Source organism: Nomascus leucogenys, chromosome 5 (genome assembly GCF_006542625.1).
Source record: "Nomascus leucogenys isolate Asia chromosome 5, Asia_NLE_v1, whole genome shotgun sequence".
Taxonomy (NCBI): domain Eukaryota; kingdom Metazoa; phylum Chordata; class Mammalia; order Primates; family Hylobatidae; genus Nomascus; species Nomascus leucogenys.
In genome coordinates this window covers 54,905,689-54,924,241 of record NC_044385.1, presented here as the reverse complement: position 1 = coordinate 54,924,241, position 18,553 = coordinate 54,905,689, and the positions used below count along the sequence as shown (strand labels likewise).

General features: G+C 44.3%; 1 protein-coding gene across 3 annotated transcripts; it reads right to left on the bottom strand.

The window, feature by feature from the left end:
* Nucleotides 1-1,184: 1,184 nt before the first annotated feature.
* Nucleotides 1,185-8,674, bottom strand: RAB29 (RAB29, member RAS oncogene family). 3 transcript variants are annotated; one of them, XM_030813114.1, is made up of 6 exons: nucleotides 8,598-8,657; nucleotides 8,038-8,163; nucleotides 5,704-5,775; nucleotides 4,653-4,834; nucleotides 3,917-4,038; nucleotides 1,185-3,634 (listed from the first exon to the last, which is right to left on the bottom strand). In XM_030813114.1, the coding sequence occupies exons 2-6, from the start codon at nucleotides 8,159-8,161 to the stop codon at nucleotides 3,523-3,525; spliced, it is 612 nt and encodes a 203-aa protein (XP_030668974.1). In that variant the 5' UTR covers nucleotides 8,162-8,163; nucleotides 8,598-8,657; the 3' UTR covers nucleotides 1,185-3,522. The 3 variants fall into 3 exon arrangements, with proteins under 3 accessions (XP_030668974.1, XP_003273229.1, XP_003273230.1); XM_003273181.1 differs by lacking the exon at nucleotides 8,038-8,163 and having other exon boundaries at nucleotides 8,469-8,674; XM_003273182.4 differs by lacking the exon at nucleotides 8,038-8,163 and having other exon boundaries at nucleotides 8,598-8,668.
* Between the last annotated feature and the right edge of the window lie 9,879 nt (nucleotides 8,675-18,553).

Sequence of the window (18,553 nt, the reverse complement as noted above, 5' to 3'; positions counted from 1 at the left end):
ACAGGAAACAGTGAGGGACCCTAGCTGGAGAAAGTGAATTAGGGAAACATCTTGGGGTAATTCTGGCTCAATAGTAGTGATAAAGCAGCAAACCATTCTTTACGGCTAAAGGGCCTTCCCTGACCTACAATCTCCTCTGCCCCACTTATTTGGTCACTCAGCTAAGTGACCAACTTTCTTCTGTTCAAAGAAGAAAGCCAGGGAAGACACTACCCCACAGCTGTGTTCTCAGCCCTCCCTTAGGGTTTCTGAGAACACTCTGGGGGAACTACGTTTTCTTTTTGGCCAAAAGCCACCTGAGTGGTTGAAGAGGCATCTTGTCTCAAACATAGGACCTCCTCTAGGGAGGGGCTACGATATCTACGTTCCAAACAATTTTGGACGCTACCTCTTTTGAATGCACCAAAGAGGTAGCATCCGAATGATAAGACCTAATTATTTTTAGTAGCATCACATTTCCATTCATGTAAATATTTTATTTTTCCTAATCATAATTGCTTTTCTTTTATGGATAGGGGCACAAAGAGGAATTAGGTATATTTCAGTTCCTTCTTTAATTTGTTTCAGGCCTATAATGTTCACCAGTTGGGAGAGAATATCCAGAAGGGCTGGCTGGCTGGCCAGCCTCTCGCAATGCTTGAAAAGGCAGGTAAATCCTGAGTCAGCAAATGGGAAAAGAAAGCACATTCAGTTTTTCAAAAAGGTCACATCTCCAAGTAGTATTTGGCATGTTACATCAAGTACTGAATTGGTACTAGGCAGATGGATCTAAGCAATTGGTATTAGTAAGTTAACAGGTAAACAGAATAATATTTACCTTCATTTTAAAAGAAAGTATTTAACCACATTTCTCACTTGTAAGTGGGAGGTAAACATTGGACACACACATAAAGATGGGAACAACAGACACTGGGGACTCCCAAAAGTGGGGAGAGAGGGAGTAAGGGTTGAAAAACTGCCTACTGGGTGCTATGTTCACTACTTGGGAGACAGGCTAAACAGAAACCCAAGCTTTAGCATAACACAATATATCCATGTAACAAACTTGCACACGTACCCCTTGAATCGAAAATTTAGAAAAGGGTATTTAAAAAATAAAGTCTCCATTTCCGCAATCCTCTTGAGCTATCAGTATAAAACAGCACTTTGACAAACTCACATTAAAGGCCAATAACTACCATGAATACAAGACTTAGTTCTCATTTATTTGTGATTTTGCAGGTGTTCAAACCAATGAATGAAAATCAATTATCTCTTCATATCAATGAAATTCGCTATTCCACTATTATCTTCAGAATCATAGTGATCAAAACCCTACCTGAAAATGGTAATACAAAAGAGAACTATTAATACAAGGTTTCAGAAGACTATGCAAGTTAAAATAATTGGCATTAAAAAACACACACAACAAACCACCGAAGGTTTGGCCCCTTTTCTCTCTCTGATACGTGGCCTCTGATCTCTTAGGGTAGTGGTTTTCAACGTCTGTGTAGCAGAATCACCTGAAAAGCTAACAGAGCGTATAGACACCCAGGATTTGTATTTGTATTTAAATGTAAATACAAAAGGTCTGGGTCTCTGTATCTTTACAAAGTCTCCAGCAATGGTTTCCAAACCAGGCTGATCACAATCACCAGGGAAGCTTTGAAAACAACAACACATTCCTAGGCTACATCCTTAGAAATTCTGATTCAGTAGGTTTGAGGTCAGAACCCAAAAATCTTTTTTTCTTTTTTTTTGAGAAGGAGTTTCACTCTTGTTGCCCAGGCTGGAGTGCAATGGTGCCATCTCAGCTCACTGCAACCTCTAACTCCTGGGTTCAAGCGATTCTCCTGCCTCAGCCTCCCAAGTAGCTGGGATTACAGGTGCCTGCCATCACGCCCAGCTAATTTTTGTATTTTTAGTAGAGACGGGGTTTCAGTATTTTGGTCAGGTTGATCTTGAACTCCTGACCTCAGGCAATCCACCTGCCTCAGCCTCCCAAAGTGCTGGGATTACAGGTGTGAGCCACTGCGCCCGGCTCAGGACCCAAAAATCTTAAAACATTTTAAAAAAAATTTTAACAAACTTCCCAGGTATTCCTGACCAGCCAGATTTGGGAACCACTGACTTAGGACACTTGTTTAAGGTCTATCAAAGAACTTCAGGCCTCTGAGTTTAGTAAGAATATCTATAACTTTGGGTAGGTTATAAATCACCATCCTAGAGATAATTTAACAAATTAAATGGTCTAGTAGTGATTTGATACTAAAAAGCCCTGACCAATATAGTACTTAAATTACCTAATGATTTTTTGTCTATCTACTTTCCTCCCCCAGGCTAGGGCCTGCACGTAATATGTTTCCTATGACTAAGTGCCTACATGCTCACGAAGTTGCCCCAGTGGAGGTTGTTAACTTCTCTCTTTTCTTCTTCCATTCAGATTCCCAAAGCTGTGAGGAGCAGACCTATTTCGAAGCATCACAGCCAACTGATGTCACTTGCAGTATTATGCATTAAGACATCAACCCAGAAACCTGCAAATAGGAGACACTAGGCAATCCTTTCATGAGGATTAAGCTCTTTGTGGAAGAAAATGCTTTCATTGCATGAGATAGGTAGTTTAAAAATGACTATTCTTTTTTCTTTTTTTTTGAGACGGAGTCTTGCTCTGTCACCCAGGCTGAAGTGCAGTGGCATGATCTCGGTTCACTGCAACCTCTGCCTCCCAGTCTCAAGCGATTCTCCCACCTCAGTCTCCAGAGTAGCTGGGATTACAGACATCCCACCTGGCTAATTTTTGTACTTTTAGTAGAGATGGGGTTTTGCCATGCTGGCCAGATTGGTCTCGAATTCCTGGCCTCATGTGATCTGCCCGCCTTGGCCTCCCCAAGTGCTGGGATTACAGGCATGAGCCACCATGCCCGGCCAAAAAACTTGACTATTCTTGATGCCAAGACAAGAGAAACTTAATTATGACTTTAGAAGTTTCAAAAATATAGTGACTTCTGGGTCACTTCTAGTAGCCAAAAATCCATAGATGCCCAGACCCCCTCCTTCTGCATTCCAGAATCAGATGTTTACATTCCAAGACAGAAAGAATCTGAAACAATGGCATACAAGAGATTTGGGAAATGACATTTGATCTCATTTTCCTCTCAATTGGAAGTCATGATATCAGTGAATATCAAATGGAAAAATAAGCTCAGAAGTAGGTGAGAATTATGGTCTCTCAAACGCAGGTGCTGATTTCTAATCCTTCTCACAAAATTCCGGATCACAAATCGAGGGCTGATGCGATGATCTTACACCGAAGGCACTAACTGGCACTAACGTGAGCCAGCAACATGTCAAAGGCTAATCCAGGAGATGCAGAAATGCACATGGGTTCCAGGTGTTTTTTCCAAGTGACAATGGGCCTCCTTACTGGACAGTAGTCAGGAGACAATTCAAATGTACTTAATAAAATTGTCAGGTGGGCAACCAAAGGGAAGAGACTTAAAAGACCTCACAGAACTAGGATGGAAAATAAGCCAAACACTACTAGCAGCAGGACCAGCTGGAGGACTTGGTTTGTAGATTGATGTAGTCCCCTTGGGTGGACAAAGACATGATATCTTCTGTGGAATTTCTCATCATCTTTTCAATGAGGACTCTAAAAGACAAAAAATAAGCCTGAGAAGCTTATTTTGGAGGAAAAGCAGAAATGGCAGATGTAGTCTGACTTATCATCAGAGAGTATTTGGTAAAGCCAGAAGGTTTAAATGCCCCTTTGTCCCCAGTTATCTCAGGAAAGACAGTATCCCTGACCTTTAGGGGCTGGCATTCCAATGGCTCAGTCTGTCATTGTTGGCTCAGAAATAAGAAAAGAGGGTCCACAGGGCCACAGTGGAAGATGGATACATCATCTGCATGCCTATCAGCATGAGCTACTTACCTCATAGCCTCATTAATATTTTTGTTCTCCTTGACTGATGTTTCTGTCCAACCTGTGAAACCGTTCTCTTTACTGAACCGGTCAATCTGGTCCCGGCTCACTGCCCAAGGGGACAGATCACACTGGCAAAGAGAAAAAATAAAAGGCAGTATCATAAACTTCCTGCAACTAAGAAAGAATATGGCTCAGATACTGTGGATTTTAAACATTTTTCCACCAATGGATAAGAACACCAGCATCGGAAATCTACAATCAACATTCTTCCCAAAGAAAGTCTCACCCACGGCTGGGCGTGGTGGCTCATGCCTGTAATCCCAGCACTTTGAGAGGCTGAGGCGGGTGGATCATGAGGTCAGGAGAGTGAGACCATCCTGGCTAACACAATGAAACCCAGTCTCTACTAAAAATACAAAAAAATTAGCCAGGCGTGGTGGCAGGCACCTGTAGTCCCAGCTACTCGGGAGGCTGAGGCAGGAGAATGGCGTGAACCCAGGAGGCAGAGCTGGCAGTGAGCCGAGATCGCGCCACTGCACTCCAGCCTGGGCAAGAGAGCGAGACTCCATCTCAAAAAAAAAAAAAAAAAAAAAACTCTCACCCTCAACATCCTTTGAAAGGAGGTAGAGATGATTCTGCCAACTTAAGAAGGGGAAATGGATGCCCAGAATCAGAGAGCATTTTACTTCCTTTCTAACCACAGATAGAGGCTAGGGACCATTTTCTGAGATTGGCCACATACCTTGTTGGCCAAGAGCAGGCAGGGCACCGGCTCTCCATTGGGTAGTGTGAGCTTGCTATCTAGGTCCTGTTTCCACCTCTGGCTGTTGCTGAAGGTAGTGGCATTGGTAACGTCAAACATAATAACACAGGCAGAGGCATCCCGATAATACAGTCGTGTCATAGAGGTGAAGCGCTCCTGCCCTGGGGAGAAAGGGGAGAGTTCTCAAGAAGGTGACTCAAGAGCCAGCCTCTGCATCCTCTCTAACACCTCAGCCTCTCCCCATTCCTTGTAGAACAGGGCAGTAAGCATATGTGGCAGCGGGAGCCACTCACTTTCCCCCTCTGACTCTTGGTTTTCTATCCCATAAAGGGATAATGAAGTCCAATTATTTCCAAGGCAGATTCCGCACCCAGATTGCTCCAGTCCAAATCCCTGCTCTGCTGCATACTATTTGACTTCGGGCAAATCAAGCTCTCAGTGCTTCAGATTTCTCATTTGTAAAGTGAAGATAAAAGCAGTAGCTTTTTTTTTTTTTTTTTTTTGAAACGGAGTTTCCTGCACTCCTGTTGCCCAGGCTGGAGTGCAATCTAGGCTCACTGCAACCTCCACCTCCCAGGTTCAAGCAATTCTCCAAAAGCAGTAGCTTTTATGATAGGGTTGGTGTGAGGATTAATGAGTCAGTGAATTTAAAATACTTAGAAGAATGCTTGGCACATAGTAAGGATTCACTATTTTTACTGTATCTATTTTCTGGGGATGTTGTTTTTCACCAAGGTCAGCCTTAAACCTAGAAAAAGCACCCTCCCCTGCTGTGGGAGTGTCCACCTATAGTCTGGACAATCCACCACCTTGCCAGCCTCTCCATCCCCATAGAGACTGCTCCAGATCTATTCAGGGCAAAATATCTACAAAAAACTCTGCAGCTATTCAGCTCGCATGTCCTCAGAGCAGCTCAATCATTCCAGCTTCAGAAAAACAAGTTCTGGCTTTGCTGCCCCATTTTTTTCTCAGAGCTTTCTAGTTAAATCAAAATTTCTTCCCTTGTTCCTATCTAGCCCTCCCACTTTACCTGCAATATCCCACAGCTGAAGCCGCACTATCTCGTAGTCAGACCACTGGAGAACCTTCAGAGCAAAATCCACTGAAAACATATGTACATTATACTTTAATAAAATTTCACTGTAAAAAATTAATAGGGATAAACTCAAATCAAATAGGCAGTGAAACCCTATGGACACACAACTCCAATCCCATATGTTTATCTTTAAGCCCTCAATTCACTGAGATGAGTCCACACGCGTGTATTTAGTGTGAGACAGATGATTCATACTCAGTCTCCAAAGGGGTTTCCAGCTTTTACTCTACTGTCAAGCTCATTTATTTGCTATTTGTCTCCAAGACTGAGGGTGGGAGTAACTACGAAAACAACTCTCATTCTCAGGTTAAACAGTTTCTGGGAGATTTAGGGGGTTTTCTCAGGGAAGGGGTGATGGGGGAGAAGGGGGAAATGAGACAAGTGTGGTTGCTTTTGTATCTTCCACATTCAATTTCACTGTTGGTTTCTAATCAAATTGTATTATGAAAAGAACACACCCTGGGGAACTCTACACCCACCATAAGGTTGCAGGTATTATCTTGGGCAAGAATGGAATAAATGGAAAAGGTCCCAGAGGAGTCCCAAGAAGAAGACACTGCATGGATGTTGCTGAAGAGTCCTGCTGGAATCTACCACCAAGTCTGCAGGTGCTGAGACTCCTTAAGGCTGAGTAAGTATTCCATGGGGAAAAGCTTTTGGCTAAGGAGAGAAACAGAGTAGTTTCTGAGGTTTGGAAATATTATCTTTCACATCTGTGACAGGAATCAAAGCTAAGGGAAATTTAGACTAAACACTGAAAAAAAAATTAGCCAATTATATTCTTTGCTAAAGGAAAACTACAGCAATTGTTAAAAATTAACTATTAAGAGCAGGCCACTTTTAACCCAAATCCGTGAAATAGGGACCCTTATATTATTTAGGAGTGGGAGGGCAGAGCGGTCAGGATAGAGTGTCTGAAACTTTGAACCTTTAATTTTGCCAGACTTAAATTTTTTGTTCCTTTGTTTTTGAGACAGGGTTTCACTCTGTTGCCCAGGCTACAGTGCAGTGAGTGGTGCGAACAGGGCTCACTGAAGCCTCGACCTCCCGAGTTCAAGCAATCCTCTTGTCTCAGTTTCCCGAGTAGCTGGGACCAGGGCTACTTTTTTCTTTAATTTTTGTAGGGGTGGGGGGTCTTGCCATGTTTCCCATGGCTGGTCTCGAACTCCTGGGCTCAAGAAATCCTCCTGCCTCAGCCTCCTAAAGTGCTGGGATTGCAAGTATGAACCACCGCACTGGGCCCTACTGGGGGTTCTTAAGGAGAATGTTTTAATTGCAATGTAAATGTTTGTTAATTTCTTTTTAAACTTCCATATGAACAGGAGCACACATTTTCAATTTTTCCATTGGTACAAGTTTCCCCCCCCTTAAAACAAGTTCTTTTAACAGAGAGAAATAAAATTTTAAGTTACTCTCCCCCATCACCAGCTCTTCCTAGCTAAATACCTTCTAACTAACAATAAGGCATTTCTGCCTCTGAAAAAATAGTTGAGTCCAAAGGCCACACCCGGGATAGAAATGAATGAACTCGGTGTTCCCTTCCTCCCTACCTTCTCCAGTTTGAGGAAAAAAGTGGTGGGAAGATAGGTCAGCGAAATGGTGTATTTCACATTCTTGGAAGAATTCCTTGGTTACCTTTATTTAAGCAATCAACGGACAAAAACAGCTCATCAGCCCTCATGGGCATCTGACTACGTAGCCAAGGGGCTCGTTCGGGGATTTTGTGTCTTCCATCCCACCCACAGCCCCACAACAAAGCTAGAGTCCTTCAGACCAGTTCCGCTTCCTTCATTCTCCCCCTGAAGCCAGGTTAAACACCTTGCGGTTCCTTCCTCAACAGAGGGGCACGACTACTGCCCCAGCCGGCACCTAACCAGGAGGCCCCACAGAGGATCTCAGCTGCTTCTGCTGATTGGAGATATTTGCCGGACAGCTGAAAGGCTGGAGACTTGAGTTCACAGTATGCCTGCAATAAACAGCAATTGCTCATCCTCATCCTCCCTTCCCTATTTCTCATCTTCACTCCTTTGCTCTTACCTTTCTCCTGGCAGTGGGCTCAGTTTGGGAAAATCTAACTGGGGAAACTCAAGAGAGGCGTGTAAACCAAACACCCGGCAATTACACCATCTAGGTTCCCAGACAGTACTTCCTGACCCGAAGAAGGACCCAACAACCGACAGCAAATCCCCACCCCACTTGGGTCCCCAGCTCGAGTCTCGAGTCCGCGGTCGGGGCCTCCTCCTCCCCCTCCCCCCAGAGACGTCTCACCTCCCACCGTGGACTTGTAGTGTTTGCTGAAGCTGTCCTGGGAATATCGCTGCACCAGCGACGTCTTGCCCACTGCGGCGTCCCCCACCACCAGCACTTTGAACAAGTGGTCGCGGCTGCCCATGGCTAGCGGGGTGTGCGTTTTAGGGAGGCGGGAAGTGGGTGGAGGGGGGGGGTCGCTTGTTTTAACCCCTTTGGCTCCGGACCCTCTTCAAACTGAAGTGAGGCATTCCCACCCACCGCCTGTCTGAGCTGCTCTGACGAGAAAGCAAAAAAGGAAACTTTGCACTCAATCTATACGCGCTTCCTCCCCGGGCGGCCGCAACCTGGGTGGGGCGCGAGCTCCGAGCCCCCGGCTGTTCGCACCTTCCCCACCCCCTCCTGGCCTGACTGCCGAGAAACGGGACCAGGCGCCGCGGAACCTCACCCACCGGGACTTCCCCGGAGCGGCTCCAAGTCAGTGACTGAATCCCAGTCAGCTCATTACACCACTGGGGCCAGATGATGAGGACCCTCCCCTTGCAGCACAAACCAAATCGTGAGGAAGGAGCAGCCGGCACCTCGATTCCCTAGACGCCGTCCCGCGCCTCTCTCCCCTTCCTCCGCAAGCGTCACGTGCAGGGTTGCCTGGAGCACTACATTTCCCAGCTTTCCTCGCGGTAAAGAGAACCAGCCGAGTGCGGAGGCTCACCCGCGAAGCCTCCTGGGAAATGTAGTGTATTCATTATTTTGTTTTAAGCAAACCTACACCAAGTTTTCAAGGCTTCAAACTCCTTCGACAGTTCGGAATCTTATTTTGAAACAATTCTACGTCAGTAAAGATCCCTTAAGAGGAGATTTGTGCAACGTGATCTCACTGGCCTGAATCCATCCCCAGGTAGTTTTCTCCTGTCTTTAAAGGTTTAACGGAGTTAAGATTAAAACTTATTTCATTAGTAAAAGCCCAAGCCTCATCCATCATGCTCCAAGTGAAGTCCATTTCCTATTCCTTCAAATAGATAGACAAGCCCAGGACTTTGTGAAACGACTCATATTTTCTGTATGAACTTGCCCAATACCAGGCAAGTTCAGGAAAACTTGACCCAAGAGACCATTCTTTGGAAAAAACCTATGCCAAAAGTTACAGCATTTAATATCCAGCAATAACAATAAAGATAGACAGAAAACAAGAGACAGGTCTCCATTCATACTTCTACAATGCCTATTCTAACCATACTACTCATGTATCACTTTAGCTAGAAGCTAATTGAAATACACTGGGAATCCTTCTCGATTTGTTGTGGCTGTTGTTAATAGATAATCATAAAACTAGTGTTTGGCAAATAATTTTAATTTCTCAGCCTGTAACTTTACTGACCTAACCGTCATTTAGGTAGAAGTTGGCAGGACATTAGCTCAATGGCAAGCAAAGAGAGCTCCATTTTCTATACTTTTTCTGGAATAGAGGAAGAGAATCAGCAGGGCCATGGTAAAACAGCCCAGGACCAGACACTATGAAATCTAGGTCTCTTGGTAGAGAGGCTATCACTTATGTTTTGTGGCGAAAGAACATCAGCATGGTTCACAATATATTTTGCCCAGAATGTTTGTTACCCAGGTACAGGAGGTTAGGCCAAGCTACTCATCTTTAAGGATCCAGTTTTCTCTGTTCCTATTCGTTTTGACATAGTTGACCACTCCTTGACATTTGTTTCCCTTATGCCTTCTATGATGCTGTTCTTTCTTTGTCATCCCCCTACTTCTCCGATGATTATCTTTTTCTTTCAGGTTTCTCTCCATCCCATTTCCCTCTAAGTATTTTCTAAGGCTCAATTCTTGGTCTCTGAGTCAATCATTCTATAAACTCTTTAGTGAATTGTCCTTGGTGTCAAAGATCTATCTTCACTTTATTTGTTCTTTATCTCTGATCAGTGATATTCTGCCAAGACCAGCTCAGCTGGGGAGACCCGAACCCAGCGGTGCTAGAGGAATTAAAGACACACACACAGAAATATAGAGGTGTGAAGTGGGAAATCAGGGGTCTCGCAGCCTTCAGAGCTGAGAGCCCTGAACAGAGATTTACCCACGTATTTATTAACAGCAAGCCAGTTATTAGCATTGTTTCCATAGATATTTGATTAACTAAAAGTATCCCTTATGGGAAACGAAGCAATGGGTAAAATTAAAGGAATAGGTTGGGCTAGTTAACTGCAGCAGGCGCATGTCCTTAAGGCACAGATCCCTCATGCTATTGTTTGTGGCTTAAGAATGCCTTTAAGTGGTTTTCCGCCCTGGGCGGGCCAGGTATTCCTTGCCCTCATTCCTGAAAACCTACAACCTTCCAGCGTGGACGTTAGGGCCATTATGAACATGTTACAGTGCTGCAGAGATTTTGTTTATGGCCAGTTTTGGGGCCAGTTTATGGCCAGATTTTGGAGGGCCTGCTCTCAACATGTCCCTCTTCTCTGATTTGCAAATTGATAAACGCAAAGGCAGCTTTGTCACGGTGAGCTACTTCTCGCAGGAGTCAGGATCCACATCTGCAGACTATACAAAGACAAACAACACAGATTAAAAGCACAATCATTACTGAAATCACAGAGCTTCCAAGTGTTTTTTATCCATTTTCAGCTCCTTTAAGCACTCCAGTTCCTGGCATTAAGGTCAGGTGTGCCTGGGATGCTTTAAATATTTGTTCTTTTAATTTTAAATCCTTATGTTGAGCTCCTAGAGCAGGCCATATCATTTGAGGTTGAGGTGCCACTATACCGCCATGGTTCCAGATAATAGGAACTCTTGCCGTACTTCTTATTATACCTACCATCTGACCATTTTGTTCAGACCAGCTGAACATAGTGTGGCCATGGCACGCAGACTGAGAGGTGCAATTCAAGCTAAATATCCCCTTAGGGGACCAATTAATAATGATTCCATGGGAATCGTTGTGCAGCATCTCTGCCTGTTCTGCAATGCAGTCTTCCTAAACAAGTATGTTCATTTTTTCTAACTGGGTCCAATCCTGTTTACAAATAGATTTTTGAGGGCGGTATGCCTCAATTATAGGAGCAGATTTATTATGGTAAATACTGAGATCAGAAAGCATGTGTAACTGTCATAAAGTGATTGCATCCAGGCATTATTGCCAGCCAAGATTGATAAATATACCCAATAAGTATAATTGTTCTCTGTGTCAGCCCTTATTGAAGGAATACTCACGGCACTGGTGATAACCGCTATCATAGCTACCATTAACACTTTATTTGTTCTTTATCTCTGATCAGTGATATTCAGCTGCCTAAAAGGTGCCTCCACTTGGATGTCCTGCCACATCCTTCCTCTTACTACATTGCCACAAAAATAGCTCCTTTTCTCAGCTTCCCTATTTCTGTCACTGGTCTCTTCATTTCTTGCCTCCATGTAGACTTCAGATTCTGAGCATTATTATTTCCTTTACACATATCCCTTTATACCTATTTATTTATTTGTTTATTTATTTATTGAGATGGAGTCTCACTCTGTTGCCCAGGCTGGAGTGCATTGACATGATCTTGGCTCAGTGCAACCTCTGCTTCCTGGGCTCAAGTAACTCTTGTGCCTCAGCCTCCTGCGTAGCTGGGACTACAGGCGCGTGCCACCAAGCCTGGCTAATTTTTGTATTTTTTGTAGAGACAGGGTTTTACCATGTTGGCCAGGCTGGTCTTGAACTCCTAACTACAAGTGATCTACCCGCCTCAGCCTCCCAAAGTGCTGGGATTACAGGCATGGGCCGCCACACCTGGTCTATACCCTTTTAAAAAAAGTCAGTTACCATGTCTGATTGTTTCTTCAGTAAATGGTTTCTCCCACTCATCCTCTCTGCTTCATATTCAGTAATACTTTCCTTTCTTTTTTTCCTCCAACTTTTATTTTAGGTTCAAGGGGTACATGTGCAGGTTTGTTACACGAGTAAACTGCATGTTGCGCGAGTTTGGCATACAGATAATTTTGTCACCCAGGTAATCAACAAGTAACATTTTCCTAGTTCAGGCTTTCACCATCTCACACCTGGATTACTGCAGTAACCTGTTTATTGGTCTCCCTGAATTTATTTTCTTTTTAACTCCCCTTCTACAACTGGACAGAATGGTTTTCCTAAAACGCCATTGTTTGTTCTTCCTTATCTACCAACTGTATTTCAAAAAAAAAAGGCCAACCTCCCTGAAGCTGGTGTCCAAAGCTTTCTATGCACGTGACCCAGACTACCTAACCAATTTTATCTCACCGGACTTCAAATGGGAGTTTCCTCCTTCCAACAAGGTGAGGTTCCTTATGCTCTTTTAAAGCCCAATGTCACTTTTTATTTTCTATTTTTGTCCAGGATGCATCACCTTTCAGAATACTCTTCAGGTTTCTTTCTACACATCTAAATCTTACTTAAATATTATTAAGAAAATCAAAAGGAAGAGAAACCATATTATTCACTAAGTGGGAGTGGATTGTCTTAAAGGTCACTGTAAGTTCTAACATTTTAGTGTGCATAAGAATCACCTACCTGGGGTACTTGTTAAATACCGACATTTTGATTCTGTAGGGCTAGGGGAGGACCCAGGTTAATCTGCATTTTTAACAAGTACCCATGTGATTGCTACGCCAGGCTCCACTTTGAGAAATGGTACTTTAAGAAATGGTGCTTCAAGGCCTGACTTAAATATCTACTTATTTATAAACATTTCCCTTATTATTGCAGCCTTTATTGGTCACCTGTAGCATATATTTTTTTTTTTTAATTTTTTTTTAAATTTTTTTTTTTTGAGACAGAGTCTCGCTCTGTCACCCAGGCTGGAGTGCAGTGGTGCGATCTCGACTCACTGCAAGCTTCGCCTCCCAGGTTCACGGCATTCTCCTGCCTCAGCCTCTCGAGTGGCTGGGACTACAGGTGCCCGCCACCACGCCCGGCTAATTTTTTTTTTTTTTTTTTGAGACAGAGTCTCGCTCTGTTACCCAGACTGGACTGCAGTGGCGCAATCTCTGCTCACTGCAAGCTCCGCCTCCCGGGTTCACGCCATTCTCCTGCCTCAGCCTCCCAAGTAGCTGGGACTACAGGTGCCGGCCACCACACCCGGCTAATTTTTTGTATTTTTAGTAGAGACAGGGTTTCACCGTGTTAGCCAGGATGGTCTCGATCTCCTGACCTCGTGATCCACCCGCCTCAGCCTCCCAAAGTGCTGGGATTACAGGCGTGAGCCACCGCACCCGGCGGCTAATTTTTTTTTTTGTATTTTTTAGTAGAGACGGGGTTTCACTGTGTTAGCCAGGATGGTCTTGATCTCCTGACCTCGTGAGCCGCCCGCCTCAGCCTCCCAAAGTGCTGGGATTACAGGCATGAGCCACCACGCCCAGCCTATTTTTTTTTTTTTTTGAGAGGGAGTCTCGCTCTCGTCACCCAGGCTGGAGTGCAATGGTGCTATCTTGGTTCACTGCAACCTCCGCCTCCCGGGTTCAAGTGATTCTCCTGCCTCAACCTCCCAAGTAGTTGAGATTACAGGCACGTGCCACTATGCCTGGCTAAGTTCTGTATTTTCAGTAGAGACAGGGTTTCACCGTGTTGGCCAGGCTGTCTCGAACTCCTGATCTTGTCATCCGCCTGCCTTGGCCTCCCAAAGTGCTGGGATTATAGGTGTGAGCCACTGTACCCGGCCTGTAGCATTTATATTCTATTTGCACTTTGGTCACTTAACTATGTGACCAATTTATAACTATTTAACTTATACAAGCAACCAGTGTGTCTCGAAGAAAACAGAAAAAAGTAAATTTTTCCTTCAAAATTTTGACTTTGCTCCTGATCATCTGTGAAAGGAACTACTCTTAGCCTCCAAAATCAGAAAGGTTGGGAGTTAAGATTTAAGAGGGAAGATTAGCAAATTTCTGGTACTCCCTGAAAGTCACAGTTCTCAAAGTAGTAATCATTTCTTTGATGGGGATTAGAAGTGTTTTTCTTTCTCTCTTTTCTTTTCTTTTCTTTTTTCTTTTCTTTCTCTTTCTTTTTTTGAGACACAGTCTTGCTCTGCTGCCCAGGCTGGAGTGCAGTGGCACGATCTCGGCTCACTGCAACCTCCACCTCCTGGGTTTAAGCGATTCTCCTGCCTCAGCCTCCCGAGTAGCTTGGATTACAGGCGGCTGCCACCACGCCCAGCTAATTTTTTTGTACTTTTAGTAGAGATGGGGTTTCATCATGTTGGCCAGGCTGGTCTTGAACTCCTGACCTCAAGTGATCCCCCTGCCTCAGCCTCCCAAAGTGCTGGGATTACAGGAATGAGCCACTGCGCCTGGCTGAAAGGTGTATTTCTTCAACACTAAATTGCAGTTCTGATCTCGGTTTTTAAGAGAGATGGTTATAAATAAGAGAAAGAGAACACACATTCAAGGTGCCAAACTAATAGCCTACTGTTGATTGGGAGTCTTACCAATAACATAAACAGCCAATTAACACATATTTTGTATGTTATATGTATCATATACTATATTCTTACAATAAAGTAAGTTAGAGAAAATAAAATGTATTAAGAAAATCATGAGGAAGAGAAAATATATTTACTATTCATTAAGTGGAAGTGGTTCATCATAAAGGTCTTCATCCTTGGCATTTTCATGTGAATAGACCAAGGAGGAGGGGAAGAAAGGGGAGGGTTTGGTCTTGCTGTCTCAGGGGTGGCAGAAGAGGAAGAAAAGCCGTGTGTAAGCAGATCTGTGCAGTTCCAACCCGTGTTGTTCAAGGGTCAACTGGTATATGTTTGGAACATATAGTTTGGAAGCTGGGGAAAGGGGTCAGCCTTGCTCTGTAACTATCATACTTCCCGTATGTGTCTGCCTTTCTCTTTTCTACTTTTTACTTTCCACTTTTTATTTTGAAAAATTTCAAACCCATAGAAAAGTTAACAGTACAACGCATACTAATATGTCCTTCGTCGGGATTTACCAATTACTAACATTTTGCCATATCTGCTTTGTCTCTTTGTGTGTGTGTTGAACTGTTTGAAAGTAAGTAGCAGACACTTCAAGCTTAAATACTTCAACGTGCAGCTCCTAATAATAAAATTATCCTACAAAGCCAAAATACCATTGTCTTTTTTTTTTTTTTTAAAGACAGAGTCTCATTCTGACATCCAGGCTGGAGTGCAGTGGCACCATCTTGGCTCACTGCAACCTCTGCCTTCTGAGTTTAAGTAATTCTTCTGCCTCAGTCTCCCAAGCACCTGGGACTACAGGTTCACACTACCACACCGAGCTATTTTTAATAGAGATGGGGTTTGCCATGTTGGCCAGGCTGGTCTCTAATTCCTGGCCTCAAGTGATTTGCTTGCCTCGGCCTCCCAAAGTGCTGGGATTACAGGAGTGAGCCATCTTGTCCAGCCCAAAATGCCATTGTCACATCTATGAAAATTAACCTTAATCCAATAATATCATCTAACAAACAGTTTACATTTACATCTCTCTATAGCTCCCCAATATTTTTTTCTCATTTTCTCCTCACCTCTCATCCAGAATACAATGAAGTTTCACACATGGAATTTGGTTATTCTATTTCTTTAGTCTCTTTCAATCTTAGGAGCATGCTGTGTCCAATACAGGAGCCAGTAGCCATGTGTGGTTATTTACATTTAAATTATATAAAATCAGCTGGGCTTGGTGGCTCCTGCCTGCAATCTCAGCTACTCAGGAGGCTGAGGCAGGAGGATGACTTGCGGTCAGGAGTTCGAGACCAGCCTGGGCAACATAGCGAGATCCCACCTCTAAACAAATTTTTTAAAGTAATTAATTAAAATAAATAAATGTAAAGACCAGCTCATCTGTTGCCTAGCCACACTTCAAGTGCTTAGCAGCCATATTTGGCTAGCAGTTACTATATTGAACAGCACAGACATAAACTAGTTTCATCATCACAGAAAGGTCTGTTGGACAGTACTGTCTATAACAATCCCTTGCCTTTTTTTTTTTTTACTTTCTTTTTAGAGTCCATGCCAGTTGTCTTACAGAAAGTCTCATATCCTGGATTGTCTGTTTGTTTCCTCAAGATTTCATTTAAGAAACATTTTGGGCAAGAGCCCCACACAGAGGATGTGGTGTGCATCTTAGTATGTTGCTGATGTCAGATAGCTATTGGTGATGCCTACACTATGAATTCAATGAACACTTGTTGAAGAAATGATCTGGTGCCAGCCAATCTCCTAAGGACTTGGGAGCTTGACTTCAAATAGGAGAGAGACAGCTTATATAATCTCCAGAGCCTCCAACATTGTCCTAGGAGCAGAGTGGAAAAATGCTTTGTAACATGAAGGGAAGACTGAAGTGACATAGCAAATGGCCCAGCAGCAGCACAGAGGAGAGGGACAGACCCAGAGAAGGGTGAGGTCAAGAGGCTACAGCTGTTCCTCAGCCCCAACCCCCAGACTCACTTCGATGATCATAACTTTTTGGCTATTGCTTTGGGGAGGGGCAGGCAGCTTGGTGAAATGCCTGTGACCCAGCTAAGCATTCAGCCGGAAGACTTAGCAGCAAGGTGCCCAAGGAAACCCTCGGGACAGAGAGCCTGGCAAGTTCAAAGGGCAGCCTGCCAATCATTCCTCTGCTGGCTCGTGCCAAGGGTCTAGGCCAGATTTGGGCCTGGGAGTATCTAGGGAAAACATCAAGCTATAGTTTTCACTGCCTTGTTTGTCACATTTGCCTCCTTCTGTGGCTACCCTCCATCCACCCCAAATAAAGGCCAGGGAAAGAAGTCAGGAAAAAAGTGAAAACTAAAGAGAAAATTTTGCTTTAAAGAACTGGTTGTGTGGTTCCCAACTGTCAATAGGGCACAGGAAAGTCTCATCTGTGAAACTAAATAAAGTTCCCTTCCAACATGGACATGACTGTTCTAATTTCCTACGTTATTTCAACTCTCTAGGAGGTGAGAAAAGCAGAAATTATCGCACCCATAGGCCATCCTTAGTTATCCACTGATAACCTGCCCCTCCTTGCCAAGAACTTGGAAGTAGCATTGTCCTCTCACCCCTCTCAGAGATAAACTGTGAAATCCACATGTAATGAGAGGTGTCCAGGCAGGAGGTGACATTGACTCAAGGTATAAACACACCTAAAGAAGGAATGCACTGATCCAAAGAAAGGTCTCAGAGGCAAAGAAAGGAGACTCTGCAAGAATTCTGGCTTCACTTCTTTGGGCTCTGTCTGGCAGAGGCACCAGAGTCTTATGAGAATATCTGGCCCTCTGTCAGGTATCCCTATTGTGCAGACTCATGCAGCCAAATATAACAAGGCCTGGCGCCTGCTGGATTTTTGAGTTTTAAAACTAACTTCTCTATTAGGATTCCTGACTTTCCAGGTACTTTCTGATCATCTGCCTTCCCATATGGTTTGCTTTCAGGAGTGAATGTGCTGGTCAGGCTGACGTGTCCGTCCAGTCCACTGACCAGCTGGCATCTGGTCTTATGCACAGGCCTCTGGGGGTGTGTGGGTCTCTCAGCCTCCTTGAGTGGGATGACGTCTGAATGGGACTAGGTTTCTGAGCCTCTGAGGATGCAGCTGGACTCAGGGTCATAGTTGGCTTAGCTTAGCCGTGTCATAGCCTTCGCCCAGTGGAAACCTAGCTGTGAAACGGGCTGGTCCTCCTCACTGCTCAGCGTTGTCCAGCTTCAGCTGCACCCATGTCACAGATGGATAAAACCCAGCATTGGCTGGGCATGGTGGCTCACGCCTGTAATCCCAACACTTTGGGAGGCCGAGGCGGGCGGATCACCTGAGGTCAGCAGTTCGAGACCAGCCTGACCAACATGGAGAAACCCCGTCTCTACTAAAAATACAAAAAAAATTAGCCAGGAGTGGTGGCGAATGCCTGTAATCCCAGCTACTCAGGAGGCTGAGGCAGGAGAATCACTTGAACTCGGGAGGTGGAGGTTGCGGTAAGCCGAGATCACACCATTGCACTCTAGCCTGGGCGACAGAGCAAGACTCCGTCTCAAAAAAACAAAAACAAAAAAACCCCACCAAAAAACCCAGCATCGCTCCAGGGCTATCCACTTCTTCATTCACCAGTTCCTTCATATTATTACCACCACTAATTCAACCCACATTTTATCATCATCATCATAAAAGCTTCTATTTATCGAATCTTCTGTGTGCCTAACAACCCCACAGAGAGGGCATTATTGTTCCATTTTGGGGACCAAAAGAGGCTAATTAAGGCCACAAGCTGAGAGAGCTGGGATCCAAATCTATTACTATGTCTGTCTACCTCTAATTACAACTATTTTAAAAAATTAAGCTGGGTGTGGGGATGAGGGAGGAGTCCCAGAAGAGTACAGCATCCTCAGCATGTTTTCTGAGTTTCCTCGTTCCAAAGATGGAAAACAGGACCCCTACTTACTGAAGTAGAAAAAAAAAAAAAAAAGAATCTGCCCTGATTGGTGAAGGCAGCCTGGCAATTGTGTCCGGTTGGAGAAGCAGGAGAAATTCTAGGTAAGCCCTGGGTCATCCCAGAGGATTCTGGCAGCCAGCTGTGACCCTG

Bases quoted from the DNA above. Each gene is read 5' to 3' on its own strand.
- RAB29 (XM_030813114.1), bottom strand. From the start codon at position 8,161: ATGGGCAGCCGCGACCACTTGTTCAAAGTGCTGGTGGTGGGGGACGCC. The intron at 5,776-8,037 runs GTGAGACGTCTC...ATATGTTTTCAG, and splicing joins CTACAAGTCCACGGTGGGAG to TGGATTTTGCTCTGAAGGTT. The intron at 3,635-3,916 runs GTAAGTAGCTCA...TTTGTCTTTTAG, and splicing joins AATATTAATGAGGCTATGAG to AGTCCTCATTGAAAAGATGA.